Consider the following 21431-nt stretch of genomic DNA (forward strand, 5'->3'; position numbering starts at 1 on the left):
AGAGCAAGTCAGTCTTTAGAACTATTTTAATATTTAAAAGCAGCCAACAGCCTTAATCTCCTATTTGCATTACAGTGAAACACAGTTGCTGGCACTGATATTCCTGTATTCTGAAAACTCAGAAACATGTTTCTGCTACAGATGGGCTGGCCCAGCCCTAGAGAAGGCAACGTTCCCTTGGAGCAGGGCTAAAATGTAACATCCAAGTCTGTGCCCCAGTCAGGATGTGGGAAGAGCGTGCCTGTCAACCTGGTGCGACTAACTGCAGAGCAGTGACCAATGGTTCGTGTCCTTTTTGACCAGTAAAGCTCTCGTGCTCAAAATACCACCACAGCACAGCTGGGGGGGAGGGTGTGCGCACACGTAAGAAGGAAGGAATAAATCAGGAAACGCCATGGACGCTGTTCAGCCTCTTCAGGATAACAAGGTTGTGTCCTCTAGAAGTGAGACATTAGACTCCACCAGAGACACTGCCAAGATGCATCAGAATGCATATTTGTTGGGTAAAACATCATCACAGTAACAGTGCAGAGTCAAGGAGGATGAAGACTCATTCCTATTAAAGGTTCTACACCCCTGGGTCTGCAAGAGTCAATGCAACTCTCCTAGCCCAGGGAATGAGTGCAGATGAGGAAAAAAAATACCACAGGAAGGACTATGCCCATATTCCACCACACCAAACCACAAATCAAAAAACCCTCCTATCTAAGCAAAGCTATAGCCTGGATTCTAGCTTGATGGCACGCTTGACATGAAATGCAGAGCATCCAGCAGTGGAGACCGGCTTTCATACCATCCCAGTTCAACAAAAAAATGGCAAATGAGTTACAAACAGCATACACCCCGAGATTACTGCTCCAGTACTTGTGACTCTTATTTTTAAAAGTGAAATATAAATATGGAAAAGCATGCAAAAGAAAATACTCTCCTTGAAGGATTACATATAAAGGCAACTACACACCCCCTATTTGTATCAGATTACAAATAATTTAAGAACTACATATTCTGCAGTGACATCAAAACATTTTATGAAGTTACTTCCTCAGCTATTCAGAAGTTAGTGGTCAATTCCTGACTGGTCATCATGCCAGAAACAGTATTTTGATACTAGTGACTATGACTTCTCTTTCAATTAAGACTGTCTACTTGAGTAATAACCAATCAACCTGACAAAAGCTAAGTGGTAATACAGTAAGCCATATATTAACTAACACCTACAAAGTTTTGATTAATTGTAATAACCATATGTAACATTAGAAGCCACGTGAACACTGAACTAGTGTTCCCTTGAAGAACATACACATACCTGCATGAAATACCCAGTAACTAACGCCTTTCTTATGTTGATGTAATAGTCTCGGCTGGTAAAGTCTGTGCTTCTACGAGGCAAATTAAATCTATCCATGATTCGTGACAGCTGCTGGCGTACATTGTCTGCAGACATCAGGGACCTGTAGTTAATGAAGTTGTCATAACACCACTGAACTGACTCATGATCTGCAACATTAAAAAACAGGAATCAAAAGTGAGTATTTCATCCAATTAGAACAAGTAAATAAAACAGCAAATGATTGATCAGTCAGATGAACCATTAAAAAAAAACCCCATCCATAAGCTTCTATAAATTACAACAGCTCTTGGTTTATTCAGTCAATTTCTTGCATTAGGTCACTTGCCCAAACTGTTTTTCTACTCAGGAAGCAATGTGGTCAGGCAAGAGAAAAAAAAAGAAAAAAAAAAAAAATCAGCTTTTTCCCCTCCCTCACCAACACACAGTCACTGATGTTTTGCTGAAATATCACACCAGTAAATATTGTACATTTCAAAAATCACAGCCTGCAACTAGAAATTTTTCCAAATTTGCAGTGTAAAATTTAACCAAATTAAGTAACACTGCACAACCTTTAACTGTAGCATGCAATGAACACACAAGAAGATTGTACATAATAACATATTTGAAAAATGAAACCTTCCTTAAATTAAGCATTCAAATAACAGCTAACGGCTATACAAACAGACTAATTAATATTAAGTGTGACACACTTCACAGCAGCTTAAATAGATGTAGGCAATACAGCATCAGTAACAGAATCCTGTACTCTTAACTTACTGTTTCCACTGCTGATAGCTCTAGTAAGAAATCCATTAAGACAGCATGCCTAAACTATTCTGTCAGGATAAAACCCTGTACTTTTCACAACCAGAAACCTTGTTCTCCTTACCAGTTTTGTTCCTTCTCAAATGATTCTCTTCTAATCTCTGTCAGTTTAATAATCCAACAAAAGCAGCCTTAACAACATTTCAAACTTAAAGTCTCTCCAGTCTTAAAGTCTCTCTCAATTTGCACTGGAAAGGTTACATAATTTGCAGAAAGTTTAAGTTGTTTCTGTGCTTTATCTTAACAAACATATTTAAAACGAAGCATAAATGCTGATGCTCTTGTACAACATATAGTAGAATTATAACTGAAGTACCACTGTGTGTCACTTTCTGTGCCATTTGAACTGCGCATTTCAGACAACTCTTAACTGGTTTATATAGTTACAGATACAGCAGCAGCATTTTGTCTTCTGATACTGAATCCAAGAACTCCTGCTCAATTTCACATTGAAACTGAACAGAACATTATTCTCCATATAATCCCCTCCCTGCCCCAGTAACCTGAGCATGAAAGCAATGGCATCCAGAAACACACACTAAGTGTCTACAAGACATACTGGATCCTGTTAACTAAAAAGCTAGTAGAAAAAAAAATAAGCAAAGGATGTCTCAAATTCTCAGGTTTTAGAGAAAGTTTCTCAGCAATGGTTTTAAGCAGTTTTGATTGCTTTTGTTTGGACTTTACCCTGGACATACCTTTATTTTTGATTGACACAATTTAAAGTTAAAGCACTTCAATGCAAAGCTTCTAGATCAATGCTGCAACAGAAAGGGGCGCTAAGCTATGGTGGATCTTTCTTACTCAAAGACTGTTGCTTTTTGTTTGCTTTCAGCAAAGCACAACTGGAGCATCAACTTTAACCTAGTTGGCAGTTACAAGCAATCTTTTACTTACCACCAGGATAAGTCATGGTTAAAAAAAAAGTGTGCCACTTAACATAGTGATTTTTCAACAGAACTCCATAGCTTCCTGTTCTTTACATACTTTAAAAAAGGATTTAAGATTACAATAGAATGTATCAAAAAAACAGCCCAAGTCTTTTAATTGTCCTTGGAACCCAGGAATGAAAGCTGCCAGCACAAAGTACTACAAATTCTATGATTCCACAAAACAATTTTGTTAAAATAGGTGCACACTTACTCTGTTTGAAAGCATGGTAGACATTCAGCAACGTCAAATGATCTCCATCTATGTGGGCAAACCTCATCTTGGCTTCATCTGCTGCTTTCTTTGCTTCCGTGGGGCGAACAAAACACTGTGGGACTAAACAAGGTTGGTATGGGCCCAACACAAACGCCCATATCGATGAGTCACGCATTCACAGACAGAGGAACAAGGCCTAGCTAGGTCAGTTCACAGAGCATAGGGCAGGGCAGGATGGCCTCCAACTGCATCTTGGACTGTTTACTACCTTGATTTGGTACATCAACACCTAACCACATCTGTAAGACAAGAGGGTTTCAAAGCTACAGAGTACTTGATTATTTTAATAGAACTCTATGTAGGCATCAAAATCTCTAGTCTGAAGGCCATCAAGATTGCCTGTGTATACTGGAAAGCTAAACAGATCTTCAAGACCCAGTGCTGATAGCTCTACCAGGAGCTAGTACCCCATGTAAAAAAACACTTTTAATTGCAGATTTGCTTTCTCAGAAAGCCTCTACAGACAGAGTGAAGAACACAGTTCTGAAACTGTACTGCACTAGCACAGTCTAAACAAACATGAGCTTTTTCACTAGTCGCCACCAAAAAGAACACACCAGTAAAGTGAAGTCCTTTTCCCCAGATGGTATTGTTATCAGCACTGGTATACAGAAACATGTGAATGAAGGTATTAATAAGTCTAAAGATTGCGATGGTAGCGGTAGTGGTGGAAGGTTAAACTGTCCTTTGGCATTATTTGAAATTAAAAAAATTTCAAAAAATTGCAATGTGATGAGCTTTCTCTATCATTACATTCTCCTACAAATATCTGACTCAGTTTGACTTGAATCCAAAAATAGTGTTTCAACATTCCCTTTCCAAATACAGACTACCAAAGACAACAAATACTACTGCAGCCAACTTAATTCATGGTCTGCCAACATCCTTATAGATTCATAGTATTGATATTAATTCACAAGGCATTGAAAGTAGTTAAGAGGTCTTCACTTCATAGAGATCTACAGGGAAACAAAATCAGTTTGGTTTCAGGTACATGTAATTTTTAACAGGTTATATTTCAATAAAATAAATGCTAAGTAAGATGCTACAAATCCTTTATCTTTTTCTAGCTGCCCAGGACTACATTAGCCTTCTCCTAACTGAAGCCCAATCTGCTGAGAACACCTCTTTGCATCTCATCTCTCCGTAACAGATGAGGGCCTTGTTCGTGGGGTGTTGTGCGGTTTTACTTAATTTTGTTCTTAAATTCCCATAAAAGCCCTGAAACACTACATTTCAAAAATGGATCGAATGTGAAGGAAAAACCCACCCACAGTGCAACAGTGAATCCTACGGTATCATCTCAGAAAGACCAAAGCACTAAAGAAAATGGAAATGCAGGTGCAAAATAAAACACCCTTTATTTTGGATCCTGCATTCAAAGAGGTAATATAAAGTATATTTTAATTTCAAACTCAAATAAAAGCAAATTACAAATTATTTAATCACTGGCTTAACTCACGGTTTTGAGTAAGTACTAACTGCACCATCTACCCACAGCAAGACACTACAGCTCTTACCAAATGAAGCACAGTCATTTAATCTCCCCATTTATTCAATGCTATGCTCTTTTCTATTATCAGGTTTTCCGTTCAGTCCAAACTATTAATATATGGAGCCTGACAATCTTGATGTGAACTTCAGGCACCATAACACACAGTCATGCCACTGGTTTCAAAAAGTGTCTACTTTGAAAAATAGTCCTCACAAATACCAGGACTATTTTTTTTTTCCAAGAACAGAATTTTATTAACCAGCTTCAATGCATTTTTTAAAACAACTTATCATGAGATTAGTTGTGCCTTAAAAGAAAAAAAAAAAGTATCTGGGTCTAGGAAAAGGTAAATAGAAAAAGCAGTAAAACAAATCAGTTGGAGACCAAACAAAACTAGACTTCACTGTTCTGTAATAGAGACTGGGGGGAGAGGGAGAAGGGAAGAGAAAGACAGGCGCCAACCTACCACCACCTCCGCAATTAAGCCTACCATTTAATTAAAAAAAAATTATTACGATTCTGCCCTGCCCATCTGCTCTGAGTCTGAACAATCATAACTCTGCAACAAACATTTTAGCTTGTTCTTAAAAACGTTCATATAAACATACTATAAGACTAAACTGAAGTAAGAGATTTTACAATTAGCCAAAACATTCTTTTCCCCCCTATATTCAACCAAGTTAAGCATGTAACCAGTACTCTTGCACTGTGATCAGCCTGGTAGAATAACAGGCCCAAAAGACAAAAGAGTAGTTATGAGTAAGAACATCCTCATTTTCATAATTGACTAAATCCTGCTACTTGTCCTATGACGAGTAATGATAAGACAAAGTCAGGTCTACATAAAAAAATAGAGAGAAGTGGTATCAAGCAAGCCTTCATCAAGCTCTCTTGACTAACAGCTCTGCTCTGACACAGTGCTATTCACATAACGCAAAATACAGCTGTGCACACAAATTCTTATAAATACACCCCCCCAACTTGCTTCTTCTCCTTAAAAGTAATTACTTTTCTTCAGGTTTGCCACTGAATGACTGAAAAATGTATCATCATTTCATGTACAAGCTTATGGTTTAATATAAATTACTCTGTAATCCTTCTGGAAATACTGTGATTTATCAAAGCACAGAAGAATGCACAAAACAAAACAATTCACTTTAAAAACCAGGTGGGTGAGAGGCTAAAAAGAAATTCCCATTTCACTAGCCTGATTGTTTTCCCCTCTGTCAAATCAAATATAGACACTTCTCACTCAAGTTAGGCGCAAAATGTTTGACCATTTTATGCATGTTAAATTCTTACTGTTACTGTTAATTAGCTTCAAGGTCTCTTGAAGAGAGACCTTGTAAACCCATAATGACTCGTTAAACCCCTAATCATTGATTAAACCCCTACATGAAGTTTTGAGAAACAATTGCAATTTTCTTAGAAATATACTGTTTATAGATTGATGTGGAAAACTCAATTTTTCCCCCAACTGAAGATTTGCGTTTTGTTTAGTATCTCTTTCCCTGCTATTACCTGACAACATGGCAGTGATAGACAGGACCTCATTAGAGCAGTTATAGTCACAACTTGCAATAACCATTTTAGCCAGTTGTGGGTCCAATGGAAATTCAGCCATCATGGATCCCAACTCAGTCAAGTCTCCATCATCATTTAAAGCAGCCAGATAGTTCAAAAGCTCTAATGCTCTCATCAGAGTTTCAGGAGCTGAAACAAAAAAAAATATTTAGGTAGGCACATTAAACAAACTTCTCTGAATAAGCAAAAAAGTAAGGAAGCATGGACTACTGTAAGCCATCTTATTTTATGTTCTCTATTCAACTGACTTCCGAACACAAAATTATAATAAAATGCAGTGTTATATATATATAAAGACACGAATGAATTTGGGGAAAAGAAGAAACACTTATTTAGAAGAGCTCTCAACTGGATCAAAAGCCTTGAATATTTGAAGCCTACTGCTTTTCAAAATTCAACATCAGTGGCATTGTGAAACATGCAGTATCACTCTCCCTCCACAACGCACTGATGAGTTTCCCCTTGCTCCATACAAAATAGATTTATGCAATTCTAAAATCTCAGCCACGTCAACTTCAGATGTGTATAGTCCTTCACAAATCTGAGCTCAGTAGAAAGTTCTCTTAAGGCTCCATTCCTCATAGCCAGTGTATATTACATCCATAAAGAAAACCAGATGGAAATCCAAATGCCTTCCTGCTAAACTATTCTATGTGCTGCATAGCACAAAGAATGTAATTGTTCAGTAGCGCTATTTAAAAGTTTACAGATAAATTATATTTTTATTTAAGGGGGGAAAACCTAACCAACTTTGATGTACGCTAGCCAATTTTATTTATGTACAGATGTTAACTGATGCACAATTAAAATGCGTAATCAAGGTGATAAGCAAAAAGCCTCATCAAGTATCAGATTTTATAATGCCCATAATCCTTTGCAGGCTAGGGGGTATTCAGTAGACTCCTTTGTTCCATTAAGAGCTGTTGCGCGGACAGAAAAAAGCTTGCTTTGATAAGAGAGCACTAAATCTCGGGATAAACAAAAGACATTCCTCATGGATTACAATGAAAACAGCAATAAAAGAATTTATCCCACATTGCTATTATATAAAAAATTCACCAAAACAAAAGATTTCAGAAGTCAAAACATAACACGTTAGACAAGATAAAATAGAAATAAATACCTGGAGGATCCATAAAATCAAAGTGCACCAAATCATCTATACCAAGCTTCTTGAGTTGCAATACTACAGATCCCAAGTTAGACCTCAAAATTTCAGGGTAAGTGTTGTCCTAGGAGAAGGGGAAGGAAAACAGGGAAATTCAAAACACTTGTTCTTCCAAACACATCAAACTACAGAAGCATTCAAATACTCATTTTGCTTGATAGCATGGCACTCAACTACCTGTATCAATCAGATGTTCTTACATACACATTAAAAAAAGACAAAAACAACCAGTTCTTACCTGCATTTCAGTTTTGTAAGCCTTCTCTGTGTAAAGCCTGAAGCACTTGCCTGGCCTAGTACGACCAGCACGGCCAGCTCGCTGCTGAGCAGACGCTTTACTAATCGCAGTCACCAAGAGAGACTCCACTCTGATACGAGGATTGTATACCTATTTGAAAGCAGAATCAGAGCAGGAAGGAATGGGATGAACAGCACTCATGGATAAGACAACTATCTGAAAACAATAATGTTTTATTTTCAAACAGCTTCTGAGTAGGAATTTACAAGTTTTAAGTATCTGAAAGGAGAAAAACATTGCCTACAAAAGCCTCTGGATCAGTGACAGAAAGCTTCAAATATAACTGCCTAGAGAGAAGCATTTACTTTTTATTCATTTAACAACAACTTCTGCCAGGCTCCCTGTCCTCCTTAAATATGTGTATTGCTAGATAAGATTTTCATGGCAGGAGCAATGCGCCCAATTTGTTCTACAGCATGCTCAACACCCTTGGTGCTCAAATAATTCCATAAAAAAAGTTGTCTTGATGCAATTATAAGGTTGAATAATCATGTTCTAGAGATCAGAAAAAGCTAACATTAAGGTTGAATGCAACTGTAAAAATCACACTCCATGAACAAAGAAGACTGTATTCAAGGGTTACATCTGCAGGACTGTCGCAGTACTGAAACATATGCTAGAATTACTGTAAAATTTTCATTGCAGTCATACATAAACAGCAGCCTTGACAACTCAAGAGCACTTATGGAAAAGAAAATACCATAGAAGCCCCTCCCTCACAGCAGTCAGACAGTAGTTTCATTGAAGATGTTCTTTGGTCATGTTTCAACACCCTTCTGGTGTGAATATGAGGTGTTGAAACATGAAAAAATATTTATTTCAGAAGGCATTCTTCTAGTACAAGAACTACCTGTGAAAAAAAATCTCAGTCTAAATGGCAACTGAAATTTGCGTATGAAGATGCACTGACTGTACTCACGTTCTGTTATATCTCTCATTTTGCAAACTTTAAAGGTTGACAATAGGTATAAGCATTAAAGGAAAAGTCTAAGAATACAAGTTCATAAAGACATTATAGCTAGTGGAAAAAAAAAAATAAGTGAAGACTCAGAGACTTGTATTTTATTGTTTCTTTAGTTATTGGGCTGACTCTACACAAGCTACTTCAGTTCCTCTGAAATCCCATGCTGCTCCAAGAAGCACAATACAGGCTTAATGACAGGGGCTGCAACAGTACATGGCAAATACAAGCAGCAGTACTATCCCAGGTATCACTTCTCCTCGTTTTAGTGCTGGAGTTTTCTATGCTAACGTGACTTAAAAGAACAGGTCGCTTCTAGCACCATTTTTGTTTACTTTCATACAATTTCTTGGTTTCACTTGAGCATCCTCAAGCACAGACACACAGTACAAACCCACCCTTCCTGAAGTATCTACGAAATCCATATTCCAATTCTAATTCTCAAAATCCTTTTCCATTTCCTGAAAACTTCATTCTTCTGCACTGTTTTGTTTTGGACTGCTCTAGATATCTAAAAGTTGGCAGATTAAATGCAAACCTACAATAACTTAAAACCAAAACAAATCTAGGTCAGTATTTCAATTGGGGAAAAAAAAACTATTGGCATCTATCGAAGGAAGAGTTAACCCAAGCAAACCAGGTTCCAGTATCTTTCTCAATATAAAGGTCTTAAGACAAAATAAAATAGTATTCACCTTCTGTTTTGCAAAGCCAGGATCAATCACAAACACAACACCATCTATTGTTAATGATGTCTCAGCAATATTTGTGGACACAACAACCTGTGAAAAACAAAATGGTAAATGTAACTAGTTTGTTCTGAAGATGAAGAGCTCCAATTCTGTCAGCGCACCAAGAATTTTCAGCAAACTTTCCCTCACTTAATCAATAACTACCAGAGCTGAGCTCCAATACTTTTACAGGACAATCTGAAATCAACAAGATGAACTTCTATTGAAATCACAGCAATTTTTGTTCACTGCTTCTGCTGCCCTACCTGTCTATTAACAACATAACAAATTGCAGTTGAGAAAAAGAAACAGAGCCAGTATTTTACTTACAAAACAACTATTCAAAATTCTTCTTCAGTACAAAATGACAAGTTACACTGGATCCCTTTAACATCATCTGTTAATTCCAGCTTTATAACTTTTTTTGAGAAGCCTAAGCAGCACAAACTGGTTGAATACTATTAAAACAAAGGTTACATAACTGTACTACCATCACACATTCTTTTACTTTGTTTGCAATAGAAGTGTTATCAATACGTTCCAGCTGAAATCCTGAAAAGTCAACTTCAAATTACCAAATATTCAAACATCTTTACATATTTGTAAGGTTATAGTCTTAATTTTCTATAAACTTGCTGAGGGTTAAATCTCATGTAAAGGTTAAAGCAAAGTTAACATCCGAGATCTGAGGCTTGTTCATCATCATCTAAATTTTATGTCTAAAGGTGGGGTGCAATAGTCTATAGATCTCACTTATTCTCATCCCAATAGTGAGCACATTAAAGCACAGGTTGTTAGCAAGTTAAATCAGCTACCTCAGAAAAAACCCAAAACTTGTTCAGCTCTTGATCAAAACTACTTATTTTTCACCTCTTAATTTCAGAGTATTCTGTCACCATTACTTCCAGCTTAGCAATTAGAATTTGAGACCCCTAACAATTTGTTCAGAATTACAATGAAGCCAGAGACTGGACTAGATTGATAATCCTGCCGATTTCTCTTCCTCCTGGCTGATCACTCTGCCACTCAGCTACTTATTACTCTCAGCTTGTCTCTTAAGTACACTTAAGGTCTAAGCTTGCCCAAATACTACCATTTCTTGAAAGCAATACTTATCCTCAAATGATGTGCTACTTAGAACTCCTCAAAACACACACAAAAAAATCCTGCACACCTTTCATTCACAGGTAACCTGCACAGATTAGTCAGAGATAAGAGCCACAAACATCAATATAATTAAGTGCTGACACAAAAGCACAATATATTTTTCAACAAAAAATTGCACATCATTCAATATGCAAAGCAGCTCTCCCACGTTAAAAGGCTACAGAGCATACCTTGTTATGACAGATCTGCTCCACCTGCCACCCTCTTTAACCAAACCAGCAGCTGTTCGGTTCAGGTTCCAGAAAAGGTAAAGACCTGCCCACAGACAGGTCAAGAACTCCTCTAGGAAACCCACAAGGAGCAGAGCAATGCAGTGAACACCAATAAGGACTCTCATGCATAGCTCTGCTATACACAGTTTGACTTAAGTCTACCACTTTTAACCCACAAACATGATAGCCCAAGTGAGCCTTCTTTGAACTCCCTGTGTTGGGAATTGTGGCTGCATGGTAATTATCTCCCCTTGCGATGGGACACCTCTCACAGATATTCCTTCAAGCAATGAGATCTCTTAACAAGAGATCACTGGTGAGCCCCATCTGAATCCTCCCTGGATAGCACCTGGACTACATCACTGGGCAATTCTCCCCTTTAACAAGGACCAGATGTTTAGCCTAAATAAATAACATTTTAAATGGAAAAAATAATTTAAAGTTATAATATTGTGTGATTTAGTATGCTGTTTGCTTCACTTTCTTAGTATCAGTAGCAAGATTTGCTTTGAAGCACTAGGCCACAAGCTGGGAATCTCCAGTTAATGACTTGCCCATCACACACGGCGTCTTCAGTCAAAACAAGGCCTCCAGAATCAATGAGAAACATTAAAATAGAAGTTTCAGTGATACAGACCAACAGCAGCTGCACCAAGATAAGCTAACAACCTGTCTGAAAAACAGGTAAGGAACAAGAAGACTTCAGACCCAAAAATTACTACTAGATTGAACTACTGCATGAGGAGAGGATAAATAGTCTTTAAGGGTACAATCATCCAGGGATTTCACGTCGGCCGCCTCTCTCTGCAGATTCAGTCCCTCTCCCTGGAGCCCACCATGTCGCTGTATCCCTCTATTAAATTATTTTGTAAAATTTCATGCCTGACAATCTGCTTCACAAGGTCTCAGATTTGTACTCCAGAGCAAACTCACATCAGAAGCCCTGACATGAATGTAGGTGAATTGGGGATAAGCAGTATGAAACTTTGAAATCTTAGCTAAGTGTCATAGGGCATCGGGTGCGCACATATAATCCTTTGACTATGAACACATGCTTTGGCTATAAACATATATAACCCAATTTTCCTTCATATATTTGCTCCATGCAGTAACAGCATGACCTTATCAAGCTGTTAAGTCATACATCTATTTAAATATAAGTTTTATCTTAAAAAAACATTTGCAACACTTATATCAGAAGTTCCATTTTTTTCTGGATCTCCTAATGTACAGTAGAAGCATTCATACCCAGAATCTTCAAATAGTAATTACAGAGCCGTGTCAAAAGGTTTTGGTCTCGCTTTTAATCATCATTTTCTATTAGGACACTTAATACCAATAACTCAATACTGTTAGTATGCTTACTCCAGAAAGGTCCAGCAATTTAACCTGTACTTGAATTTACTTGACTTAGACTTGAATCATGAAGACCTTTCCAAAGGTAGAAGGAAAAGTTATTTACACAGCAGATTCTGTTGTACATACAGATCTCATCTGTTAACATCACACTGCCTAAAACCCATAATTAATGAATGTAAAAACAAGGAATTTAAGAAAATCTTGAGGAAATTGTGCCACATCTTTCAAGCCTAAATCTAAGTACAAAGTTATTAGGAAATCAAACGAATGAAATTAGTGCTTAACTATATAAAATAATAAATTGTATGCCAAAAAACTTTTAATACATCAAATTAACAGATTGATACACTGAATAGTTTTAGGGATTAAACAAATTACTTTATTAAAATATTCATAATACCTCCATATACAAATGCATCAATATTGCATATGTGTTAACTAGTAATGCTTAAGACTTCTGAAACAGAAAATGCAACACAGTTTGCAAAGAAGGAGTAAGATAAGAGAGTAGAAACGCTCCTTGTTAAGTCATCTTCCTCCACAGTATAAATGTAGCTGATTAATAAAAGCATTTTCTTTACCTTAAGCTTGCTTTCTTGCACTAAGAGCTGATCTTGCCTAGTACATCTTAGTAAAAAAAGCGCAAAGTTATTAAGCTTTATCAGTACTGGCTGTTACCATCACTACTACTGCAAGTCGCCACACACCTTCCAGTATCTTACTTTTCTTTCACAAAGGTAAACCTCACGAGATACTTATTCAGATACTGCAAGTAGTTCACTTGAGTTTCATGACCATTAGAGCCTTTTAAACAATTCAGACCTCCCGCTAGCTCTCTCTTCTCAGCAGTTCAAAAAACCAGTCTCAACTCCCACAGGAGATGGTGTGAAAGCAGACATTTTGTAAGACAGCACAGGCACAGCAACACATGGTCCTACTTCACACAACTTAATCCTCAAAACTAACTGAAATCAAAACAACATTTAAACAAAACCTACAACACACACAGACACACCTTCTCTTATTGCTAGATTTGTTATGGAGATTAAAGAACAAAACATGGAAGCCAGAACATTTCAGCCAAAGCAGGCCAAGAGGAAAAGTGGTCTTTAAAAAAAAAAAAAGCACAACAAACACCCCCTTCTCCTCCCCAAAAAAAACCAGCTTCAGAGGTCTGAATCTGTTTCTTGCAGTTTTTGTGCCTGCTTCCGTCTACAGCTGATATCCTTCCAGCATGGGAATCTTTCTTGTAAAATGGTTACTACACTGAGACCATCTTCCCCTTAGACACACGGTATTGGCTTTGTCAGTTCAATGTAATGAAAGCTACACATTGCATCTGTCATCCTGTTATCAAGAAAACCAGGAACTGCCTATTTTTAAGTGCACAGTTTTAAATGTGAATGAAAATTTAGTGAAATACACAGCTACCACTTGTTCATCACTGTAAAGCAATTTCATTCATTCAAGTAATTTGCTAATATAATCTTGTTGCAGCATTAGTTTCACTATTTCAGATTGAATACTTTCTGCAATCAACTACAATAGGAAAAAGATGATCATTTCACTAAATTAAGTGATTTATTCATTCAGAATATTAGAAAGTTGTCCCTAGTATTCTACATGCGCTGTATGATAAAAAAAATAAAAATGAAGGAAAAAAACCTGCCTAGAACAGACAGTACGATTCTGCTTTGACCTTCAAAACCTTAACTTTGTGACTGTTAGTTTCATATAGCATTAGTTCAACCTGAGCAAGTTCTTTTATGACTCCTTCCAATCAGTATTAGAGAAAAAACTACGTTGGTTTTAGTGTGGCTTATGTGAGCATTCAGGAATTGAACTATTTATTTTATGAAGAACATCCACTAGTGTAATTTTAAGTTTTTCAGCTTCCCAATCCATCTTGCCCAATGCAAGAACATTAATTGCTTGCTTACTACTACAGAAAATAAACCTATAACTTCAATGTATTTGTTTTAACTTGCCCCTTCTCATAAACCTTGAGAAACAGAAAAAACCCTGCCTGATAAACATCCCTTGAAGTGGTAGTCCATTTTGTTTACACAAAGCAGGTCTAAGAATAATTACTTATGGGAAAAAAAATAGCCCAGCCCACCATGTAAGTCACATGGTTGTCAAATTCAGTATTTAATCTGACTTATCTTAGTTCTCGTAAGAAAAACTTTTATTAATAGCATTCCCATTCAGTCAAATCAAGTTTTTGCTAGAACATTCTGGACTTTTAGATGGAAGCCAAAACTTTGAATTGCACTGAGAAACAAACTCAGTGTTACCTAAAAATTTTCATGTGATTAAAATACTGGATTATTATAATCCTTCTTCTTGCTGTTGTCCAAATACACTTAAAACAGTTGAAGCTCATATTTAATTGCCCACACAACTGTGAGTAGCTCATTACTGAGCAGCATACTAAACCAGCATACTATTTACCTTCCTTCCTATGGCTCCATTTTGTTTTTTTGGTGGGGGAGGTTCAAAAATCCTTTGCTGTTGCTGTGGGGGAAGGGTGGAATACAATGGAATGATTTTGATGTCACCAACTTCAGGACCCAAATCGTCAATTTCACGTTTTATCCTCTTGCAGGCTTCATCGATCTCCTGCAAAACAAAAAGCACTGGTTAGAAGACAATTCCATGAAAAAGGCAGTGCATTTAATTTTACAGTGCCTTAAGACTAAGTCTACACCCTTAAGAACAATTACAGTAACTTCTGCTTTAAAAAATAAAAATACCAAAAAAAAAGTGCTCACTGAATTTGCAATTGAATTTCCACAATACTTCAAGATACTTCACCTTCTATACCCTAATGAACAGCCTAATTTGCATTCAACATCCCTTTTCTTTTAGTCATGTTTCCTAATTAATTCTCTACAAATTGTACTAAAATTGAAATCTCTCACCCTGGAATATTAAACTGCACCCATGACCTTTTCAATTTTCACAATCTAGAAGAAATTGACGTGCAAGATATTTTAAATAAGCCAATTAAGCTTTAATGTCACGTATCACTAATGCAATTATATGGAAGATTTGCTTCATTGTACCTAATGAGAACAAACACCTTTACAGTATAAACATGGATGCTCAAAACAAAACCACTCAATCCAGTCTTTCAGATTTTAATATTAACTGAAATCCAAATTAGGCTTAAGTAAAGTCAGTGAAATACTCTGAAGATGAGAAAGATTTTTCATGTCTTTTTTACATGAATATTTTCTACAGTATTTGCTAGCCTATTTTCTGACTGGCTCACCAAAAAAAAGTTTACAACAGCTCAAACGTTTATAATTGTTTCATTTTAAAACAACCACGTTTAAGTGAGCGAGGTGACCTATAGTTATGACAAGATCTAATGAAATTTAAAGTGCACAGACAGTGAATAACAATTCACTAACTTCAACTTCAAAATTGCAAGACTTTCTGCTGGTATTATGCAGGCTCACCAACTGCTGATATTAACAGCTGAACCACTGATGGGAGAATGAAGTCATCACAACAAGAAGCAACAGTAGGCAAAAGCAAAAAATGGCTACAACGTAATCCAAGAAAGGCCATATCTCCCTTACCACAAGTAATTCACCAGCCTGTAGCTGAAGTGATGCTTAAGACCCTCAAGCAAATACGCGGAGCGGGTTAAATCCAAAGGTTCTGTTAAATTACTGCTTTAAACCGTACTAAAAAAAGCAAAAGCAGGAAACTAAATTCAAATATATTCTGGAAAAAAAAAATGAGTCTTTTTTATTTGTTCTTAGAAGTTTTCAGCACAATTGTATTGAGTATCTTTTTAAAAAATGCATAGACAATACAATACTCATGTTCTCTATCGACCAGCATACATTATTAATGTATGCATGGCAACATGAAGGCTCTTCCTTTGATGTCGCAAAGCCCTTTAATAGTAATGCTTTCTGGCATTATCTTGCCAACATGAATGAACTACAGACATTTACAAAAACCCTATTAAACAAAGATAGACTTTGCCAACAAATGCAATACACCCTTCATAAAATGTAAGAGGCATACAAGAAACTGAGCTGGAATGCCCCCTACTGGTTTGTTAACAAAGATCTAATTTCTTTAAACAGATGTCAGTATCTGGTGTGGTTTTTTTTTTTTGATAAACCCCTCTAAGTTCAGTAACAGCCTTCTAATGAAAAGGAAAAACCTAACTTAGTTGACAGATCATACACAGTAACTCAGTAATCTAATGATTTAGCAATGGTGCTTACGTAAAGAGATAACATGTTAAAAGCAAACAGTTGACCAACTAGGCAGCAACGCTCCCTCTTAAATTTGCACCCATTCAAAGTCTTGACAAGCTGATACTTGAGTCTGTTAAATATCTGCTATAAAATTAGATTCTCTTTCAAAAAAAACACACAGGCCAAATGCTTAAACAAAAATCCAGCACAGGCATTAGCTCCTGGACTGAAGATCACTACATTGTTTCATGTAATCTGAGCAGATTACACTTTGTACAGGAAAGCTCTGATGCCGGATAGGATACTTCATCTTCAACATTACAGACTAGATATGCCCAGAAAGTTTTATACTTAAGAATAAAATACAAGCCAGCCATAATAAGTGAAAGCACTACACACTTTAGGCCACATGTTCACAGCCACCTTTCAGAAGAGACAGAAGTATTGTTTCTCTCTAGAGTTTCTTAATGTAGTTTCAAAGTATCCCTAATCAGGACTCATTAAAATAGTTCAACATAGAGATGACAAGTGCAAATATAACCATTATTCTCCAGACTTGAAGAGGTAACTATAGGCCTCTCACCTTAAACTGTAAACTGCTTAAAGAAGGATGCAAAACATCAAGCGCCACTGCCCCTTATCGAAAGGCATTAAAAGAAAATTCTTTAGTACCGAACTACTTTAAAAAAAAAAAAAAAAAAAAAAAAAAGAGAGAAAAGGATGGCAACAGGAAACTGTTACCTCTACTCCAACTGTATCCACAACCACCCTCCAACTCCAGCAGACAACAAACTGATATCCCTGATATCCCAAAGCACACAATCCAGGAGGCACATGTGTAGCAAGAATAGTCTGAAATTATTAAGGGTTCATTCAAGTGTTAAAGGCTCATTCGTATCACATGAAAATATTTAAATATGAGAGGAGTTCAAGGCACAATCCTAAATTTAATCCTCTGAATTTGGCAAGTCTGACTAGTTTCAGAAATTTCTTGGAAAAAACACACACACACTTAATACTGCACACCATCTACACCAAATCCATTACAAGCGAGGGAGTCTATAACTAGTATGCTGTACCTATACCTAAATAAAGACAGTTTACAAAGGAAAAAAAAGCAGTAATCAGGAAGATAATCAAGATTATTATCATTACATCAAATTTAAGCTAATCTAAACGGTATTCTTTCTAATTTTTTTTTTTGTCGTTATGGCTGGTTCTACACAAAGTTCTTAACAGGCTGTGTGCTTTTCTGTTTGAGTAAACTGGTAAACTTGAACAGTCAATATTTAGAACACCTGAAAAATTAGGTGGATTTCATTCAGGAGCTTAAGTATCCAAGTAATTCTGAGACACCAAAAGGCTTCAGGATTTCAATGGGATCTTCCATTATGCCACAAATTTCACCAAGATTTAAGTCTGTGTGGGAACCAATGCTCAGCAGCGTCTTGTTTGGTGCACAGTTCCCCCTACAATTTTTTACAAACAGTAGCACAGCCATCTATATTTTCACTTAACAGTAAGTAGATTACTTATGCCCCTGGAATTTGACAGGATTTTTATTCCATATTAATCCACTTTTCCAAAGAAAAGGAAGGCCGATGACTAGTGCCTAGAAAAAAACCTTGGATACAGTAATTTTTATACCTCTCACTTGAAGCTGTGTTTCTGTGCAGCTAGAAATCCAAAGATCCACCAGACCAGAGGGAAACTCCAAGTTTGAAGCCTCTTGAGAGTCCCAAATTCTCAGAATGCTGGGATTCCTGCTTAATTTCCATTTTAGCATCCTCTGCGTGGGGACAGTAATGTCTACTACTCATATCAAGCTCAAGAAAGAGCACAGTGCTTTCTGTTTTCCCCTTCTCAAGGCAGATCAATACATCCAGAAGTTAAATAACTGGTTAATTAAAGGATTCAAGCTGACACAGAACAGTTTTTTTGCTCCAATGAAATACAATAAGAAAACTTTACCTAAGCCTGTAAAAGCAGCACTACACATTCAAGTAGTCAAAAGCCAGGACAACAGTCCTCAACCACACACATTGCCTCATGCACAGCATTAAATACTATAATAACAGTACACAAAATACGCACACACTTTGAAAAAGTCTACACATACTACATTATCAAAAAAGGCCCAAAAGAGCTATGGGCACTTCTCAGACATGAACAAGGTGTATTTAATGCTTCAAATTGCGATTAAAATTAAGTACTCCAAAGCACTTTTAACCATTCAGTAAGATAAACACACTCAATGCCACCTGGAGATAATGTCACAGCTAAAACCCCTGGACTGTAACCGTGGAAACAGACCTGGCTGCATTCACTTTGTCCAAATAGTATTGAATGTTGCTCTCTGGTCAACAGCCTTTTATTCCTTTGCAACAATTAAACCAACCACAGAAAGCAGTAGCTGTAGGTTAGTTTCTTTAATGCTCGAGATTGTCTTTTCACAGCCTGCCCCTTTGTCTTCCATCCCTCATACCGCCCAGTACTGTCTGTATCCCTCAGCCCAGAACAAGTAGAAAAAACTACTTCACCTACTACAAGACACTAAAGGTAGAGCTGAATTCCTGCCCCTTATTTGTGAAACTAAATCCTTTCTTTCTTCTATCACTGCAAGGGTGCTTTTCAGCCCTCCCTACAGAAAAGTAGATACAAAATCTTTCACATTGCTCAAAGAACAGCATGGGAAGGGGACAAAAGGAAGGTTTCCCAAGAAATTTGTTTCTTTAATCTGACAGCAATGACCTGGGAAGACATGATGAAAACCTGTCAGTATTTGAAACCCAAAAGGACAGAGCGGATGGTTTTCTTATAGCTTATCTTTTAATAGTAGCACTTACAGCACCAATGCTTAAATCTCACCCAATGCTGTCCCTTTGATTTGGCAGATATTAACAAGACTGAAAACATTAACAGGACTTAGTATTAATAAGTAATACTTAGTAATAATCTTTTTTTTTCCAAAAAGAACTCACTTTTGAAAGCCTAATCATAGCAAGTCTTTTAGGTACGACTTCTGAAGTTGGTCCGTGCCAGTATAATTTAGAAATATGCTGGTTCTTCAGCGTGTGTGTCAGAACACACAGTGAGAAGAGACTCAGAGATAAATGAACCATAAACCAATACCTGACCAGCTGCCTCCGATACCACATCTCCACCACTTAAGCTTACCATCTCACTACTCCAATACTTAATATTCTCTAGCTTTGCATCTAAAACTAAGGATTTGATCATTTAGCAGTTCATCTAAACCGAGCAGTATAAAATTAACCTCATAAGAGACTAATTCTGCTTCTTACCATGCACAGCACATTTTTTTTCTTTACCTGCTGTTGAAAATGAAGTCATTACCACACTATTCAAACTGAATGCTCAGTAGAAATCCACTTTTATTTCTTTTCCCGATGGTATTTCTGCAGTATAAAGTAAGGTGTTTATACTGAAAGGTCACTATTAGCAAGAACAGAAAAGGATTACAGAAACAGTTGCATATATTATTGAGTTAGTGCACCACATCTTTAAGAAAGTTTGTGGTGAACAAATACCATCAAGACTGATACATAAGGAAGTTCCACTGAATGGTAGTCAAAACAAAAGCATAAAAAGAAACCCAGGAAAACTAGCAGCAATGAAGTTCACAAAACACCAGACTGGACACGGCCTCAAGGATCACCTAGTCCAACCTTTTTTGGCAAAAGCAGTCTAGACAAGATGGCCCGGCAGCCTGTCCAGCCACTTACGTGTATCCACTGTTGGGAAATCCACCGCTTCCCTGAAGAGATTATTCCAATGGCTAGTTGTTCATATTATGAAATTTTTTTCTCCTGTGTCCAACTGGAATCTCCCCAGAAGTAACTTGTACCCATTACCTCATTTTTTCCATATGACTTCTTGTTAAAGAGTCTCTGCCTTCTTTGTAGCCATCCTTTAAATACTGGAATACGGTGATAAGGTCTCCTCTAAGCCTTCTTTTCTCAAGGTTGAACAAACCCAGCGTTCTGAGTCTTTCCTCACTTGGCAGGCTTCCCAGTCCTTTGATCATCTTTGTGGTCCTAAGTTACTGAGCCAAGCAAACTATCCAATAACCTGAATTCCCTTCCCTTTTGTTTGTATGCAGGACCCATCTGTGTTGCCATGGACAAGGCTTGAAATTACACTGATACTAAACAGCAGTTACCAAAGGATCAACTGCAAGTTACCCTGAGCCACCAAAGTACATCACATACTGGCATTCATTCTGGCTCACTGCCAAACTGGAATACATAACCATCCATTTAACTTACTGGTCAGGCTCCACTCAATCTTAAAGTCTAAACTGTATATCATTATCTCCAGGAAAAATGTTTCTACAAAGAGATGGTGACTAGTGATGTCATGTTAAGCACATTTAATAGAACAAATGGAGCACTTGGCACACAAACCAGAATTATTTGTAGACACTGTCCTCAGGAACATTATTTCTGAAATATTTTCTTTAGTTAACCCATACATGGTCACTACGAAGAGGCACTTAAAGAATCTCATGAGGTGAGCAGAACTTCAAGACTACTCCAGTCAGAACATAGTTTAAACTCTTCTAAATTGGAGATGAAAGTCTTATCTACAGATCAGCTGTGACACTACAGTTAGATTTAGCTTCATTTTGGATAAATAAGTAGATATAACTGTTAAACATAGAAAGAAACTAATGCCAAAAAGTAACATAAGGCAATTTTACCTTGTCTAAAATGAGTACATGGGGAAAAAACTAAATACATAAATAAGAGCTTCCCAAACAAGAGATATCTGGCCAACAAAGGTTTTTTAAGTTCCTATCACAGATAGGGCACTGCCAGCCACATCTGGCTTTGATGACACAAA

The 21431-nt window shown here is 37.0% G+C and overlaps 1 protein-coding gene across 1 annotated transcript in view; it reads right to left on the reverse strand.

The window, feature by feature from the left end:
- The window catches only part of DHX15 (DEAH-box helicase 15), a 49426-nt gene that overhangs the window by 11809 nt on the left and 16186 nt on the right, over nucleotides 1-21431 (reverse strand). Inside the window, exons 6-12 of the mRNA XM_054064730.1 lie at nucleotides 14794-14961; nucleotides 9566-9652; nucleotides 7850-7999; nucleotides 7567-7675; nucleotides 6381-6572; nucleotides 3302-3424; nucleotides 1307-1497 (exon numbers count right to left, since the gene is read on the reverse strand). Coding sequence (XP_053920705.1) covers nucleotides 1307-1497; nucleotides 3302-3424; nucleotides 6381-6572; nucleotides 7567-7675; nucleotides 7850-7999; nucleotides 9566-9652; nucleotides 14794-14961 — 1020 coding nt within the window. The remainder of the gene's footprint in view (nucleotides 1-1306; nucleotides 1498-3301; nucleotides 3425-6380; nucleotides 6573-7566; nucleotides 7676-7849; nucleotides 8000-9565; nucleotides 9653-14793; nucleotides 14962-21431) is intronic.

This window comes from Cuculus canorus, chromosome 4 (assembly GCF_017976375.1).
Source record: "Cuculus canorus isolate bCucCan1 chromosome 4, bCucCan1.pri, whole genome shotgun sequence".
Lineage (NCBI taxonomy): Eukaryota > Metazoa > Chordata > Aves > Cuculiformes > Cuculidae > Cuculus > Cuculus canorus.